At 40.8% G+C, this 18,582-nt stretch overlaps 1 protein-coding gene across 20 annotated transcripts in view; it reads left to right on the forward strand.

The window, feature by feature from the left end:
* Lmo7 (LIM domain 7) overlaps positions 1-18,582 on the forward strand; it is a 202,100-nt gene that overhangs the window by 174,653 nt on the left and 8,865 nt on the right. For 10 of the 20 annotated variants that reach the window (XM_029541827.1, XM_029541820.1, XM_029541828.1 and 7 more), the window contains 12 exons: positions 2,238-2,352; positions 3,495-3,656; positions 4,637-4,824; positions 5,751-5,811; positions 7,394-7,450; positions 9,738-9,763; positions 10,042-10,146; positions 10,710-10,802; positions 11,179-11,612; positions 12,455-12,520; positions 13,995-14,047; positions 18,031-18,244. In XM_029541827.1, coding sequence (XP_029397687.1) covers positions 2,238-2,352; positions 3,495-3,656; positions 4,637-4,824; positions 5,751-5,811; positions 7,394-7,450; positions 9,738-9,763; positions 10,042-10,146; positions 10,710-10,802; positions 11,179-11,612; positions 12,455-12,520; positions 13,995-14,047; positions 18,031-18,244 — 1,574 coding nt within the window. Of the gene's footprint in view, positions 1-2,237; positions 2,353-3,494; positions 3,657-4,636; positions 4,825-5,750; positions 5,812-7,393; positions 7,451-7,598; positions 7,677-9,737; positions 9,764-10,041; positions 10,147-10,709; positions 10,803-11,178; positions 11,613-12,454; positions 12,521-13,994; positions 14,048-18,030; positions 18,245-18,582 lie in introns of all 20 variants that reach the window. The other 10 variants (XM_021203121.2, XM_029541825.1, XM_029541822.1 and 7 more) reach the window with 4 other exon arrangements.

Genomic DNA, 18,582 nt, shown 5'->3' on the forward strand with positions numbered 1-18,582 from the left:
CTCTATGGTTAAAGCTCATTCTCCTTTGTGCTTTATTTGGAAGAGAAGGACAATGTTCTCCTGCAGAGCATTTTTTTTTTTATTAGAACACTATCTCATCTTTTATTTTTCAGCTAATAAAACTCCAGTTAGTGGTTTGACTGTGTAGCCCATCACTTGTCTCCCTGTCTTTGTATAACAGTAGGCTCTGTACTGCCCTTGGCTTTAAGTCAGATCTTTGTGTGTGTGGTGAGGGTGACCACTTATTTCCACTGGGTCCCCTCTAATTTAGGTGTGTGGTGGTTCTTGCTAAGCAGTGGAACCAACCAGTGCCTTTCTCTGTTCTATTCTCAGACAAGCTTTGCAGCCTTCAGAATAGCATTCGACAAGCTCATTAGTAACACCTGTCATGGGAACATCTGGGTGCCTCTATTTAGACTCTTTCCAAAGGCCTCCAGGTGGAAACATCTATAGCTGCATTTTCATCTTGCTTTAGGAAGCTCTCAAACCCACTTTTGAAGAGTTACAATCATTCTTAAGAACCCGGATCAAGCCTGACTCATCTTTCTTTTCCCAAGTGCTAAGTGCCATGTCTCCCAGAGTCTACACACAGTGTGTGTTGCACAAGGGGTAACTGAACTGTATTACTGTGTTTCCATGTATTCACAAAGCTGGACACTTGCTTGTATCTTTGCCTTCCTTCCATTTCTTGTAATTCCTGTACATCATACAGTTTTTTTCAGAGTACTGTCACTTGAATCCTAAATTTACTTTTTGGTTGAAAAACATAAGCACAAAGCTTATTACTGCTTTGATTAGCCCTAGGCCCTAGCTTGAGGGTAACTGCCAAATTAAAATGAAGAATTGGCAATCTGTGATCTGGAAAGTAAACTAGCTTTGGGAAGATTTTATTTTTTTTCAAATAGGTGCATCTAAGTTCTTTATGATTAGATAATAAAGAACTGAAAGACTAATCTGATAAACTCATTATTATTTATATCTGTTTTTACCCCAAATCAAGTGTATGTTAAGTAAGATGTTTAAAATTTTTACTTACATTTGTTTGTTTGTTTATTAGTGTGTATAGTGTGTGGTGTGTGGTGTGTGTGACTCGCTCTCTCAGAGGACAGCCCGGAGGAGTTTGTCTCTCCCTCTCCCTTCTGAGGCCTGGTGACTGAACTCAGGCTGTTGGGTTTAGTTGGGCTTTTACTTGCTGAGCCGTCTGCTGGTTAGTGAAAGATGATTTAGCAATGGTAGCTTACTGTAAACTGAAATTTGGTTTAGAAAATGATTTATGAAAATCCTGGGGCTGGAGAGGTGACACCGCGGTTAAAAGCACTGCCTCCTCTTCCAGAGGACCCAGGCTCAGTTCCTAGAACCTGTAGAGTGGCTTCCAACTGTCGGTAATTGCTGTTCCAGAGGATCTAATAGGCTCTATGGACACTGCACACATGAAGTACACACATGTACATAAAGACAAAAACATACATAAAGTAAAAAAAAAATCTTAAGAGAGTAAGGAAGGAGAGGAGACACACACACAGAGAATATGAATATTTCCTGGGCAGTTTAGGATTTGCTTTTGTGTAGTATCGTAAGGAGAGTAGAAGTAAAGTTCTGTTTTCCCAAGATGCTATTGTTCCTGGGCTCTGGTGGGTACTGATGAAGCTTTAAAGGAGCCACGATCTATTACTCTGGGTGTTTCACTGTGTCGTTCCTCTGAGAGGAGAGAACAGAGTTCTGTGTTCTATACCACGGGCACCAGCAATGGCTTTGCCTCCGTATCCCCACGAACCAGTTGAGCCAACAAGTATGCCCAGTGAGACAGGCCTGGTCAGTTCCAGGTGGATTAGTCCTACTGATGACTATATATCCATGGGGCATTTGCCTGCTTCGGCTACCAGTGCTTTATACTGGAGGTAGATTATTTTTCAGTGTGCTGTCTGTCATTTTAAAAACAGATAATGTAAGTTACTCTATTTTATTAATGGCCAACCTATTTGTAGGATTATATTAAAAGGAAGGAAAATGTTGGTTGATGATAAATTTGCCCTTACCTTATTTTAGCAGAGAAAACTACTTAATGATATACATAATAGCAACATTTTATCAAAGCCAAGGAAGGAAGTGGGAAGCCGCTGTTTTATGATGGAGGAGTGAGGGTGGACCTTGGTGTTGCCTCCCGTCTTAATGGATAGGTTTTCCTCTGTGTGGGTGCCAGGGACACCTGATACCAGCGTTTCATGTTTTACTTTCAGGATCAGTTCAGTGATATGAGAATCAGCATAAACCAGACGCCCGGGAACAAACATGCCTTTGGGTTTACAATAAAATGGGATATTTCTGGGATCTTCGTCGCATCAGTCGAACAAGGTAACTATAAACCTAACTGTAGACCTAACTATACTGTGCTATCTTCTCTTATGTGGGAAATGAGAAGCAACTTGATTTGGAACATAGTGGGTACATTGTAGGAAAGATGCATTTCAGTGGAGGCAAAAGATGAAGTTTCTTCCCTGAGACAAATAGTTGGAATTACAAATTGCATATTGTTTATTTTCCCTTCCTAATTCATTTGTTTTGAGGAAGCTCTATTTTGTAACCTTAGAGATTTTTTTTTTAAAGACTCAATTTCTAGAAGTGCTAACATGTAATACTTACCTAAAAGTTTAGTTTAAATTTTCCATAAATAATTGTGTTTTGTGATAAGTGTATAATGCATATAATAAAGCAACATGGGCGTTGTTTACATTGTTGTTTGCAGTGGCTCAACCCAAATGTGTCACACATGCTAGGCCCTTGGTCTGTGGTCTCCTCTGGTGAAGAATGATGTTTTCTAAGCATTGCTAATGTTTTATCTGTCACGTTTTGTATGTTCATGAGTTCTGCTGGCTGATTACTTCTTCCACAGCCAGAGTGATGCCCAGGCAAACCCAGAAACAGTTCAATACGCCCTCAAGGTTGGAGACTACAGTGATGTCTATTTGAGAGGAGGTCTCTCTTTAATTATTTCTAATATCCAGAACTGTGTATTGATTTGGCTCTTTTAAAATTTAAGATTGTTGAAATCATGGTGCTTTAGTGGTAGTTTTATGTGGTATTCTTTTTTTTTTCTTCTTCTTTTCCCCACCTGTAGAGTTCTAATTGATGCTCAATTAAAGTATATATTTCACATTTTTTTTTGTTTAAAAATAATTACATTTCTTTTCTTTGTCCCTTGGATAATTAAATTATTTTTTTTTTATTGGCTGAACTTAGGATTTCTCCTTTCCATGTACGAAGATAGAGACTATGAAATAAATAATGTCCTTGCTACTTCATGTGATGTAGGGATTCAGATATTAGATATATCTGAGATATGATATATTACATATAAGAATATCAGTGTTACTCCTCTACCGAAAATGAATTGAACTTGCTGAGATGAAAAAGCCATTCGCTTTAATTTAAAGAAACAGCCGAGAGCATACTGTACAGGTTTCTCTTCATTCAACTCTTCCCTTTACGTTGTTTAGGTAGCCCAGCAGAATTTTCTCAGCTGCAAGTAGATGATGAAATTCTTGCCATCAATAACACCAAGTTTTCATATAAGGATACAAAAAAGTGGGAGGAAGTTATGGCAAACGCCCAAGAAACTGGAAACTTAGTGATGGACGTCCGGCGTTATGGAAAGTCTGGTGAGTTCGCTTCCCACTGTGTCTGGCTTTTTACATCGGGAGACCCAACTTGGGCAGATGGCTCTAACAGTTGGCTTCATTAATCCTCTCCCCACCCCCATTTTGCATTGCTTTGGGCTTACAGTTGTTTTGTCATCATTGTTGGGACAAATCACAAACAGTGCCACTGAGTATTCTTTCTGAAAATGCTTCACTGGCAAATCTACTGAATTCGACACCATTTTACTTTTTTCTGTAACTGATCTAGCTGAGTGTACATGTCGGTTAAAAGCAAATGTATCTGTACCTGGGAGTCACAGCTATTCTTTCTACGTTAGCATCTGTGTGTATTCGTGACTTGATCTTCATGATCACAAAGCTAAGCATTAAAAATGGTATTGTGAGGTGGGCAGTGGTGACTCACACCTTTAATCCTACGACTGGAAAGGCAGAGGCAGGTGGATATCTGAGTCTGAGGACAGCTGGTTTACAGAGTGAGTTCCAGGACAGCCTGTCTCAGAAAAAAGCAAGAACAGCCAAAAAGAATGGCCATCCAATTTCCTGTTCTCTGCAGTATTCAATATACCGCTGCCCTCAAGCTCCCAGTGGGACATGTCCCTATTCTAATAGCATTTTAGTCTGCTTTTTCCACTGCAGTGTTTCTGTGTCATAGGTGATGGTCAGGTGAGTGGGAGGGGACATTGAGTCTCTTCAGTTTTTGCTATTGGCATATAACACGTAGTCCCAATTTAAGAAAAGAATCAGCACATTTGCTAGTTTTCTTGTTACTAACTACTGTGATGTTTTAACTTTTGTGTCTTGGGAAGGTGGTCTGCTGGTTAAAGCCCTAAAGTCTCTGTCATTTGTATGTGACGTGATTCACCTGTCTGTCTGACTGTACATCTGTCTGTGTACATTTTATATCTGTGCATTCAGTAACTGTATTCTTTCTACTTTACTGTCTATGTGTATTCATTACTTGATCTCCATGTGCCATTCAGACTGGGGCAAAGACCAACCTTCCCTGCCATTTATACGGCATAAAACCCTCAATCTTATCAGTGTGGCTACCAAAATTATAGGTTCACCTGAAACAAAGTGGATCGATACAACTTCAGGAATTTACAACACAGACAAGTCTTCAAGTCTATCAGTAACAACTGATTTCTCTGAAAGCCTTCAGAGTCCTGTAAGTAGAACAGAGTAACCCTAGAGGCCATATATGGGGGAAGCAATGGTTTGTGAAATAGTTTTGATACAATATAAAATAAAGCTAGGGTATACTGAATACATAGACTAAGTGTAGCTTTGAAAATACGTTTTTATTAGCAGCCTATCATTATTGAGTTATGTGATGATATTGACGTCCCATAATGATGTTCTGCCGGTGGTTCTCACCAATGTCCTCATCACAAGCCTCTCTCAGATCTATGTGAATGAGAAAGAGCTAATGTGGAAGATTACATGCTATAGATTATCTGTGTGCTCTCTAGTCTACTGGTAACGTGTGCACCATGGAGCCTCACAGAGCATCTTAGTTCTTATGTGGTGAATCTGATAGGTTGGATTGCTTGTGTGACTGAGACGTCATCAGTTGCGTGAATTGATTAAAAAAAGTATAATGCATGGAATTTCAAAACGTTAAAATCAGATTTTTTTCATGCAGTTTTTTTTTTAAAAAATGCATCTATTTCTAATCATAATAATTCATTTTCAGTTGATAATTTAAACTTTGACCTGAATAAATTTATCTAATATAAGAAAGTATTAGTACAGTTTTGAAGGATTTAAATGTTAAAGAATCATAAATGGCTGTTTTACTACTCATAAACTCAATGAAGGACTGATTATTTTATCTATCATGCCTCTAAGAACATTAATGACTGATTAAACTTATGGTCATCTTTGCCTCCTGCTAGTCATTAATCCTTTTACAAGTATTGGAGAGTAATGAAAAACATTAAGATTTTACTACACATAAGCTATGAGGAATTAATCAATACCTTGAAAAACCCATCTTGTTTAAAGATATTTTGTCCCTAATGAGAGATGTATTATTTAATTCCGAAGTCCAATCAGGCAGCATGTTAATTAGCTTTTTTTTTCCCTTTCCAGTATACGGAATCCAAAGAAATCAATGGAATTCATGAAGAAAGTAACACCTTTGATTCAAAAGGTAAAGTTCACTCTTAAATTGCTTCTGTTGGTTCCACATGGTAAATCATAAGCTTAAGATCTGCCATAAAATATAATATCTGTAAGTGAAGGAAAACTGGATGCACAGCAAGTTCAAACCAAGATTGGCATGTAGATGCACTTGTGGCCAGGTGAGAGGGGGTCGGTTCCAGCTTGGAGTGTTTCAGGATCTCTAAACAAGTCCAGCAGCCTGCTCAGGGCTCTGGGTACCTAGGCCAAGTGAGAACAGGTTTTCCCAGGGCCAGCAGCTTCCTGGCTATGGAATGTTGGCAGAAGGAGCTTCATCTAAACACAAAACGATGAGGCTGCCCTTCCTCCCTCATTGTTTTAAAAAGGACAAATGTGCAGGGACCATATCCTGGCAGAGACTCACCAATGGCAACAACAGTTGAGGGAAGGCGCACTTGTCTGAAAAAGACAACAGAGTGTGCAGGGCGATGTTAGCATTCTCACTCTCTGCTTTGACCATTCAGAAGTAATCTAGCTACTGAATATTGTGTGCTATTCTTTAGACATACCAGAAAGAGTTTTCAGGTCCATATAGGCAGGGAAGAGGCCAGAAAAAGCTACAGGTCTTACACCATGAGCCAGGGCCTCTTGTCGTAAGACTGTTTGTTTTGGTGACTTTAGACGTACTTGGGCAGATACATTGAACAGAGCTGATCAAAGTTTGTGAACCTTCCTTTTCTCTGTGATTATTATATCTGCCCTTCATTTCTAATAATTAGAAGCTGGGACTCTTTTTTACTTTATCCACATAGTTTTAAAACGAGAATCACTTATGTCCCTCATGATCCCAGTTCTGTTCTGCCAGTGGCCCGAATAGCAGAGTCAATTGACATGACACCTACATGGTGACCGTGGGACCCTGTGCTGCTTGAGGGTTGTTTAGTTAAAAAAATCAACAACAATCAGCTGGCATGTCCACCTTTTCAGTTTGCCCCACAGTCTGGGGGACTGATCTGTGGGAGAAGTCAGATCATATTTTCTTTTTCTTTCTATTTAACACGAATTGAGATGGAAATAATACTTAAAGTGGCATAAATTCTTAAATACCACAACATATCTTAGTCAGACATACCTTGTTGGTTTTGTTTGATTGTTCTTTATGTTCTACTGCTTTTGTTGATTTCTCCTCTAGACGCTTTTAAATTTCCCTTTATCATGTTGTGAAATTGCTTTGGTAGAAATAACTTTAGGTTGATTATCCTAAACAAAAACTGCTAGCTTCCACTTCGCGGAGACCTTATGCTTTAAGAAGACTATATGCCTCTCCTTGCTGTGACAGTACAATGCTACCTACTAAAAATGATTAATATAAGCATTGGTTCCTTTTACTAATTGGAATGTAGTGTAGACTACTCAAATGTGTGTGTCTGCCTTGAAATCATCTCTTCTCTTCAGTGGCTACCAATTTTGTTATCTAAAAAATAATGTTGCTAAGGATTTGGAAAGGTATAACAAGCGTCATTTAATTTACCGGTGGTAAGAAATTTTACAAAAACAAAAAAACAAAAAAACGAAAGAATGACATGGTATTTATTTTCTTATTTTCCAACTAGCATCAGAATCCATTTCTTTGAAAAATTTAAAAAGGCGATCACAATTTTTTGAACAAGGTAAACTTCCAAGCTAAACTATTCCTGGGCTCTCACGATCTCATCTCCCACTCCAGCCTTCTGTCGTCTGTGCTTCCAGGCACCAATCTCTTTCCATTTTGCCATTCTTGTGACCAAGCAACGTAATCCATTTCCCTTCTTTCCCCAGGATCGCCAGGCTTTTCTTACAGCTCATGGGTCTACCTCTGTGGTAATGGGCTTTGCGTGTCCTTGTCTAGCTTTCCAGGTGCTTCTCCCCCCGCCCCTCTCTCTCTTAACCTTGTGAAGAAAACAGAGTAAAACTAGCCAAGCCCTGAGATGCTGCTCCACACACGTGTTTCTCCACTGGGTGACAGGAAGACATGAGGAATTCCATTTTCAGCTTCCTGCTTCCGTCACTTGCACTGCGTTTCCGTTAGATTACACCAACATATGTTTGGTAGACTTCGCAAAATAACAAAAACCAACCAAACTTGGCTTTGGTCATGGGTGATACTGTTATTGAAGAACAGAGTTACTTGTTGTTATTGGATTGATGGGATTGGAAGGCCGATAATGATGACTCTGTTGATGTCAAAGGAAATTTTAAATAAAGGAGATTTGGTGGCACCTAACGCAGGAGCACTGAGAAGTCATCTATGTTGGTGTAGCTGCACGAACTGCCTTGTGAGGTGTGATGCATGCGGCTTCTCTTCATCCTCACATCTGTCTAACCCTCTGTCTCCTGAATGTGGTTCCAACTCTGTTTTGCTATGGGGAACTTGAAAGTAATATCTAACATTTTAGTTGCAACATCACAGGAGATTTACTGTTGCTATCTGAAATGTTACTATTTCTTTAAAGATTCATGAAACATTTCAAAAATTGCTTTTTGATACCTACTGGGTTTGTGTCTGTTGTGTTTATTGCCTAATATTCTTCTTAAAGTAGATTGTTTCCTCTCAGACCATAGAGACCATCAGCTCTCCTTGGTGCTTTTGATTCATACATTTTTTTTTTAACTAAACTTATTGTTTTCTGTGACTATTCAGTTGAAGTGATATCTCACATCTAATTCAAGCTGGTTAAAACAAGATAGTGCCATGTCTTTATTCTAGTTTTCTCTCATTTTTCTTCAACGAGCTATTTTAGGGGTGAACATTTTCCTAAGTCTTAAGGCAACTTTTAAAAAAAATAGTTAGATAAGTGAATAATTTATGTGACATCCGAGATTCCAGAGAATTTTCTAAATACTGTGTAATAGCATAATTTCTGAAATTTCACTTTTCTAGAATTGTGCGATGTGTTGACACTTATTTATACAAGCTCCCTCATGAAAGAAGGAATAAACTCTCTGAGTGTAGTCATGCACAGCTCAAATGCCAAGGCTAGGCAGGAAAATGAAAAGTTCAAGGTCAGCCGGGCATAGTGGCACACGCCTTTAATCCCAGCACTCGGGAGGCAGAGGTAGGCGGATTTCTGAGTTCGAGGCCAGCCTGGACTACAAAAGTGAGTTCCAGGACAGCCAGGGCAGGGTTATACAGAAAAACTCTGTCTCAAAAAACCAAAAAAAAAAAAAAAAAAAGTTCAAGGCCAGCCTGGATTAAATAGTGTCTAAAATAGTAATTAAAAAAATTAGCCAGGCAGGGGCATCTACACCTGTAATCCCAGTATATGGAAGATGGAGGCAGGCGAGCTCAAAGTTCATAGTAAGTTTGCTACATCAGCTGAGCTTGAGGTCAGCCTGGGTTTCATTTCTCAGCAAGCAACAACAGAATATAATAATAATAATGATAATAATAATAATAATAATAATAATACCGTGCCTGTTGGCTTATTCAAACTTGAATACTTGTGTTTCAAATAACAGAAGCAGTAAAGCTGTCTTGAAGTTGTTTTTCACCATCATATCAATTACAAAGCTGCTCATAAGCAAGAAAACATGGAAAATGAGTCCCTGTCTTACTTTTGGTGACTATTTGCAATAATTGGACTTGGGAGGTGTTCTAATGTTTGTGAGCCAAACTGCTGAGCCAAACTATCAGACCCTGTTCACTTTAGTGTCATTGAAGACTTTTGTGAAAGACTGGCGGAGTCGGCTTGGCTCTATTTCTAGGGTCTGAGGAACCAGCATTTTCCTCTGTTATTAAATTTGAATTTGGATGACAAGTACAGAAGGGAGTGAAGGGAAAGGTGGCTACATTACACAGAAGGCTAATGTCACTCGGTATACTGGCAGGGACAGCTAGTGCTGTGAAAAGAATTACTTTGGAGAAATGGTAACTTACCTTATTCCTTTCTTCCTTCCTTCCTGGGTGCTGCATCGCAGGAAGCTCTGATTCTGTGGCTCCTGATGTGAGTATTAGACTTTTGCAGTTGGTCCTATGTAAGGGAAGTTGGGTGGGACTGGGCTACTACACAGTAATATTTTTTGTATTGTGTTATGAAGTGTCAATGTTAAGCAGATTGTCATGTTCTAAGCTGGAAAGACTGATGCTGATGTGTCATGTCTGCACCATTGTGGGTTAAGCCAATGTTGAGATGAATGATTGCTGAGTGTGGACGTCTTTCAACAGATGACTTAGTGACCTGATGTTCTGTGTTTACATTCTCTTGTGCCACAAACTGGTTAGCTTCCGGTTCCAACCCTCAGTGTCCCAAGTCGCTGGGCTTGGGATCAAGAAGAGGAGAGAAGGCGGCAGGAGCGGTGGCAGAAAGAGCAAGATCGCCTACTGCAGGTAGCGCCACACAGCCTGCAGGAAGCCGACGCTCGGCTTTCATTGGGCTCTTCTGACCTGTGCTACCCAGTCTTGAGAAGCAAGCTTGAAAAAAAGCAGAACCAAGCCATCGTCCTCACCACTAGCTAAGACTGTTGTGTATTGTGTGCACATTTTGCACTAACCCTTACTTTTCCATTTTGGTCATTTTAAAAACTATCAGGCATTAACTCTTATGGGCACAGTGAAGAGTGAGCCGCTCAGACTGTGAGCACTTACTTGTCCCTGTTAGCAGTAGATGAGATCTGGTTCACCATCAATCATCCTCACTTATCCTAGCTAGAGGCCTTGATAAGTTACATCAGCAGTAAATTTTGGGCATAGGTCTCGTTCCATGTGCCTACTCTTTCTTGACATTTGTATTTTAGCTTAATGCAAGACCTTTTTTTTTTTCTCATTCTTCCAAGACTAAACTCCGAAAGATTGACTTGAAGGTTTAGAGACAGCAACATCGTTAACGGAAACTATTCTGCTTCCCATGAGAAGACAACCTTGATTAATCATTATGCCATATTTCCTCACAGGAAAAATACCAACGTGAGCAGGAGAAGCTGAGGGAAGAGTGGCAGAGAGCCCAACAGGAGGCGGAGAGAGAGAATTCCAAGTACCTGGATGAGGTACCATGAAGCACGCCTTGTTCCCATTCTTCTCTGTACCTTGTTGGAGAACCTAGCAGAGTACACCACACCCCATTTTCCTAGACACACTCTCACCTCTGTAGCTCTTTGGAAACATTTTGAATTCTAGTATGTTAGAAATTTGCCCTGATATTTTTAACTCTTGTGTAGCACCAAGTAGTTATTCCTTGGAATTTTGGAGTAGTCATTCTACTCCGACTTAGACCTCAGTCACATGGCACTTTTCTTTTTAAGGCCCTGTGACTATCTTTTTGGCAGCTTGCCATTAATCTCATTGACAGCTGACTCCGTATAAAATGATAGCGAGACAGACGGTGATGGTGACGTGTTTGCTTTCTTTTTACGGGTTGCCTAGGAGCTGATGGTCCTAAATTCCAACAGCATTTCTCTGACATCCCGGGAGCCTGTGGCCGCCACCTGGGAAGCCACGTGGAGTGAAGGGTCCAAGTCTTTGGACAGCGAAGGCACCCGAGCCGGAGAGGAGGACAGGGGACAGCTGGAAGACGATGCTGTGTATGAGGACCAAAGTCAGAAGCTGCAGGAACAGCTCCTGCTTGAGCAGGAGAGGAATCGGAAGGAGCAAGAGGCTCAGGAAGAGGTGCACCGCAAGCAGCGGGAGGCCCTGGCCCAGGCAGAGGCAGAAGCCACGGCTCGGGCGGAGGCCCAGGCCCGGGCGGAGGCAGAAGCCAAGGCTCGGGCGGAGGCCGAGGCTCAAAAACGAGCTGAAGCTCAGAAGCTCCAGGCAGAGAGGGAACGTGAAACGTCGGTCAAAATATACCAGTACCGAAGGTCTGTTCCCATAGCTCAAAGAGTTGTCCCCAACCAAGGAGGTTCAGCAGCTGTGGCTTTGTTTTGTCTACCCTGTCTGTCTTGTCGTCTCTGCCATCTTTGTTTTGACCGAGTGAACCAAATAGTTCAATGGAGCCTTTGAACCACAAACACCATCGTGTCCCTTCCATTCCCTCAGCTCTTGCATGGCTTCCTGACATCAAAACTCCTTGCCAAAGTCTGAAAGCTCATGCGGGCTCTATCTTGGTCCTTTTGAGGCCTTACCCTTTGGGCTCTCCCCGGGTTTACTGTCTCCCTTGTTTACTTGCCTTGTGTGGAAATGACAGCCCTCTGCCTTGGGTTTCAGTATGTTCTGTTACCTCTGAAAATGATTTCCCTCACATATGTGTGGCCCCCCACGTATTTGATGTACACTGCCCGACTTCACCAGCTTAGTCTTCCAGAACACCCGATTCTGCCTCCCCACCATTTCTTTCTCCACCTCACTAGCCTGGATTATTTTCCTCTTGGCCTGCCTACCCCAGGAAGATGTATTACAAAGCAGCAACTCTTGAAATACATTTCTGTAGCTCTAGATTATTCCCAGAACATGTAGCTCCTACCCACCCTAGTGTATATATACACACACAGTGAATGGGTGAGTGGACGTGTGATTAGCAAATGCCTATTGCTCTGTTTTCTACATCAACTGATTAAGCCATAAACAATTTACCTAAAGAGACCAGAATACTATTTTGATATTCCTAAGGTCAAGGAATGTCTTAAATTTTGATATTTTAATAATAATAATAATAATAATAATAATAATAATAATAATAATAATAAAATCTCTTGCTTTTTAGGCCCATTGATTCCTACGACCTACCTAAGAGGGAAGATGGCTCTTCAGGGATGCTTCAAACTGACAGGTGTGTGGACTCTCTCCTTTTACCTGGGCGGTCCTAGTTGGCTTCAGCTCACTCAGATGATTTGTAGAGCTACTATGGCCCTCTGTGGGTTCATGGAATATTAGGAAAACTTGAAGATTGTTCTTTGGATCCATTTGTTTTTGCTGTGTAACAGTTGCCTTTAAATCTAGCTTATGATTTTGTGGGTCAGCATTCTGTGCTGAGCTCATTCACGAACGTCTGCTCACACATCTGTCATTAGTTCCCAGGGAGTGAGCTCTGCTTTGGGGAGTTGGTTGAAGTGTCTGGGGAAATGAGGGCAGCAGCCTTCAACATCCTGTAAGCCTAATCTATCCCAATACGCGGATGAGTGGAGAAGGAATAGGAATGAAGAAAGTCTCCAAGACACCAGAGAACTTACGTAGGCTAGCAGTTTGCGAAGAGTCTCAAGATAAGAAAGTCCAGGAGTCACTCCCCGTGTATCAGTTTTCACAGCTCGGACCTTCAGGCATTGCACGCCTGTCTAGAGTGGAGGTAGTGAAACATTGGCTAAGAAACAATCAAACCAAGAAAAACCAAGGAAAGGTTAGAATTATGGTTCTAGTACCCTGGAGACAGGCCAGGGCATCTCTGTACATCCAAGACTGGCTTAATCTACATCTCTCTTTTCAACCTGTGACTGGATTTATAATGAGGTTATATATACTATACTATTGTATATATTGCTATACTATATACTATATGATAAATAGTACTATACATAATATATAAAATACTATATATTATACTACATTTATATATATATAGTGTAGTATATACTACATTTATATATATATATATATATATATATATATATATATATATATATATATATATCTGTATATGGTGTCACTGCTGTTTCCGAAGTTCTCTTAGTTTTAGGAGAATGACGAAATGAGCCTGTGCACTTTTATAGACCTGAAAGAAAATACCATTTTCAGAGTAGCCTGCATAGTTAGCATTATGCCTTACTATCTGTTTGGAATGCCAGGAGAACATCTGCGAAATGGATGGTGAATGATCTGTGACCTCCTAATGCCTTAGCCACTCACATCTTGATTCTGGGCTGTGTAGAGGACGCAGCGCAGGCTGCTCTGGGTGATCCGATGACTGGTGCTTTGAAAACCTAGCTAAACTGAGATCTGTCTGGAACCAGCATGGGCAGAGCTGCAGGGCACTCTTCATTGTCTTAGGAAAGAGAGGCATGTAAGGATGTGGAGAAAGTGGAAAACGGCCACATGCCTTTAATTTTAGCCCTAGAGAGGCAGAGGCAGGAGGATCTCGGAGTTTGAGGCCAGCCTAGGTTATAGATCTACACAGTGAAACCTTGTCTCAAACAAACAAACAAACAGACAAATAAACAAGCTAGGAAATAGCAAACCAACCCAAAACTATCTTTTTTGAATGAAAAATAAAAACACTCTTAATAAGACATATCTAATATATTCTGTTTTAGGAGTAAATCAAGATCTACTACGGAACTAAACGACCCTCTCATAGAGAAAAATGGTAAGTGATTTTTGTATTCAAACTTCTTTTTTTTTTTAAACACAATTATTTGTTTGTGTGGCCATATGCTATGGTTGGTATTTTTAAAAGTATTTTTTTACTGGATATTTTCTTTACTTGCATTTCAAATGTTATTCCCTTTCCCAGTTTCCCTGCTTCTATGAGGGTGTTCCTCCACCTTCCCACCCATTCCTACTTCCCCACCCTTGAGATTCCCCTACACTGGGGCATCTATCGAGCCTTCACAGGACCAAAGGCCTCTCCTCCCATTGATGCCCGACAAGGCCATCCTCTGCTACATATGCAGCTGGAGCCATGGGTCCCTCCATGTGTATTCCTTGGTTGGTGGCTTAGTCTTTGGTAACTTTGGGAGGTCTGGTTGGTTGATTTTGTTGTTCTTCCTATGGGATTGCAAACCCCTTCAACTCCTTCAGTCCCTTCTCTAACTCCTCCACTGGTGACCCTGTGCTCAGTTCAATGGTTGGCTGCAAGCATCTGCTTCTGCATTTGTAAGGCTCTGGCAGGGCCTCTCAGGAGACAGCTATATCAGGCTCCTTTCAGCAAGCATTTCTTGGTATCCACAGTAGTGTCGGGGTTTGGTGACTGTATATAGGATGAATCCAATTTCCCTATGAACATTGATGCAAAAATACACAATAAAATTCTTGCCAACCAAATCCAAGAATACATTAAGACGATCATTCACTGTGATCAAGTAGGCTTCATCCCAGGGATGCAGGGGTGGTTCAATATACGGAAATCCATAAACGTCATGAACTACATAAACAAACTCAAAGAAAGAAACACATGATCATTTCATTAGATGCTGAAAAAGCATTTGACAAAATTCAGCATCCCTTCATGTTAAAATTCTTGGAAAAATCAGGAATTCAAGACTTATACCTAAACATAGTAAAAGCAATGTACAGCAAACCAGTAGCCAACATCAAACTAAATGGAGAGAAACTTGAAGCAATTCCACTAAAATCAGGGACTAGGCAAGGCTGCCCACTCTCTCCCTACCTATTCAATATAGTACTTGAAGTTCTAGCTAGAGCAATTAGACAGCAAAAAGGAGGTCAAAGGGATACAATTTGGAAAGGAAGAAGTCAAAATATCACTATTTGCAGATGATAGGATGGTATACTTAAGTGACCCTAAAAATTCGACCAGAGAACTCCTAAAGCTGATAAACAACTTCAGCAAAGTGACTGGATATAAAATTAACTCGAACAAATCAGTGGCCTTCTTCTACTTAAAGTATAAACAGGATGAGAAAGAAATTAGGGAAGCGACACCCTTCACAACAGTCACAAATATTACATGCCTTGTTGTGACTCTAACCAAGCAAGTGAAAGATCTGTATGACAAGAACTTCAAGTCTCTGAAGAAAGAAATTGAAGAAGATCTCAGAAGATGGAAAGATCTCCCAGGCTCATGGATTGTCAGAATTAATGTATTAAAAGTGGCCATATGGCCAAAAACAATCTACAGATTCAATGCAATCCTCATCAGAATTCCAACTCAATTCTTCATGGAGTTAGAAAGAACAATTTGCAAATAAATACATTTGGAATAACAAAAAACCCAGGGTAGCAAAAACTATTCTCCACAATAAAAGAACTTAAGGTTGGTATTTTTGAGTGCAGGACATTAGATACATTAACATTAGATAGCTATCATGCTTTTTGAGTATCTATAATAAAATAATGATCTGTTTATTTTGGCTTTCTGTTTTGATTTTTTTTTTAAATTTTATTCTATGTGCATTGGTGTTTGCCTGCATGCTTGTCTGTGCATGGATGTGGGATCCACTGGATCTGGACTTACAGGCAGTTGCAAACTACCATGTGGGTGCTGGGTATTGAACCCAGATTCTCTGGAAGGGCAGCCAGTGCTCTTAACCACTGAGCCATCTCTCCAGCCCTGTTATAGCTTTCTTTATAATGGAAAGAGCTCTGAATTGGGCATTTGAATAAGTAAGGAAATGTATGGGGACTTTTCGAAGAAAAAAGGTCATAGCTTTGCATGGTAGACTTTACCTTACATCTAAGGAATGAGGATAGAAAATAGTGTAGAAAATGTAAAGATTATAGATAAATTTGAAGTCATACATGTAAATGGTGAAAGGTCAGACAATCTGAAGTGATAGAGATTTTTTTTTCATTTCACAAAAATCATTTGAGGCTTGGAGCATGATATAAAATATGGGTCTGGTTAAAATATGACTGGAATTACACAAGTAAGGAAAAAGCCCTAAGCAATGAGCATCATTTGCACAGGGTTTGCCTAGGAGAATGCATAAGCAAATTATTGATTAGTTTTTGTACCTGAGGAAAGGTTCAGGTGGGGCTTGAGGCAGACAGACAAGCCCATCACTGACCCACCTACAAAGCAATGCAAGTCTCTAATGCTAACTATTTCTGTTTTTAAAATGAAGAAGTGATCATCTGGATTAGTGTGTTATCTTTAAATGGCTGAGGAGGAATTTTTGTAAGAAGGGCATTTTGTATTCCCTGTTGGCCTGCGTGGTCTGGTGGCAGCTGGTTTGTGTCCTCTGGTCAAAGCTCTTAGAGTTAGCTGCCACTGGGGTCGGTGGCAGTATTCTTGGCCAGTAAGTAGTCTCTTCAAAGGTTTTGGCCCTATTTAACTTGTCAGCATCTTGGACCCACTTTCCCTTTAGGAGACAGAGCTCTAAGTTATCATGCCCTCCCTTAGGTTCTTACTCAGCAGATACTCCTGATGTGGTCCCCTGGTCTTTGGGTCTTCTCCCATTTGGGTTTCCTAGCTCTTTTCCCTTGAACTTGGCCCCAGCTATTGCTAAAATTACAGATTAAGTACACTTGTCCTGTGTGAAGTACTTTTAGCCTGTGGTGTCTATACTCTGCCCAGAGCGAGACCTGGTTGACAATGCAGCGCAGTGATGGCCTGAAACAGCTGCTCATTCTTCTGGTTTTGTGTCTGCCTGGAAAGTAGTTAGTTTGTGTTTTCTTTCCTTTACTAGCCCCAGGTTTTTGAATTAGCAAACATTAGAAATTGTTACATATTTGACAAGATGACTTGGTTATGCCATTAACCAAATGAAACTGTTTTACTTAAATGAAAAATATTTAATTTGAGCATGAACACATTGATGTTTTTAATATACTAAGTGTGGGTATGTATAAAAAAATTTTGTGGCCCCATTCTTTGCTTACTTGGGAGAGGTACCTGGATAAGCTAAATATTATGAAAGTTGAGGCATCAACAGTGACTTAGAGAAGAAAGTTAGTTAAAATTGCCTCATGCAGACTGAAGCAAGGATGATGCCCTTGGGCTGTATGATTTTTAAATAAATAAGAAATTAGTCAACAGACCCTGGGGCTGAAAGCTGACATAATTATCACTAATACACTTAGTAGTTATATTACAGTTGTGTAAATTTCTTAAAGCACAAATAAATTTGATAATATTATGGATGACGTTTTTCCCTCCCCAGGGCTATGTCAGTGACTGAAAAACCCAATGGTGCAGTCATGACTTACTCTGTGATTCACACTGTGAGCGCTTAGTCCCATGCCAACTAGAGATGTGTGTATTTGTCTTGTTTTTCACCACGCTTGGGGATAGGGCAGAGAAAATACATCGGAAAATTCTGTTTCCCTATAGATCCTTCCTAGCAGTGAATGCACTTGATTGAAAGAAGGAGGGACTAGATGAACAGTTTGTAGCTGAGTATTTCTGGGGTCTGTAGGGCTTCATTTGTTTGTTTTGGTTTTGGTTTGGTTTTGCAGGCAGCCTTGATGGTTTTCTTGTATGTACCCCAATGGGTGTACTGGAATTTCCACTGGTGGCTGTCTGTTCTCTGCAGACATCTCCCTAGGGATGGACGGTGTCTGCGTGTGTGAATAGGGGTGGGTTTGAAGGTGCCGTGCCTTTGGAGGCTGGCCCGCTGTCCTTTCTTGTGTACTTACACTGAAGCTTTTGGTATGTTTTTCATTTAGGAAGCAGCAAATACTCAGAGAGAATTGGGACCACTAGCTTTTCACAAAGGAGTTCTAAGAAGGATCAAGCCCCCTCAGAAGCAGAGTTGGAGAGACAGCAAATCCTTCAGGAAATGAGGAAGAGAACATCTCTCCACAACGACAACAGCTGGATCCGACAGCGCAGCGCCAGCGTCAACAAGGAGCCCATCTGCCTGCCTGGGATCATGAGGAGGTAAGAGGCACTTCCCCATCACTTCCTCTTCCCTGTGAGGCAAAGGTCTCATCTGTAGGGCCCCCTCCCTTAGAGAGACAGAGAGACAGAGATAGAGAGACAGACGGAGACAGGGAGATGGGGAGACTGGGAGATGGAGAGAGAGACACAGAGAGAGACACGGAGAGACACAAGGAGAGAGAGAGACAGAGAGAGAGACACACACACACAGAGACAGAGAGAGAAAGACACAGAAAGACACAGAGAGAGAGACACACAGAGAGAGACACACAGAGAGAGACACACAGAGAGAGACACACAGAGAGAGACACACAGAGAGAGACACACAGAGAGAGACA

The sequence above is a fragment of the Mus pahari genome, chromosome 8, assembly GCF_900095145.1.
Source record: "Mus pahari chromosome 8, PAHARI_EIJ_v1.1, whole genome shotgun sequence".
Classification (NCBI taxonomy): Eukaryota; Metazoa; Chordata; class Mammalia; order Rodentia; family Muridae; genus Mus; species Mus pahari.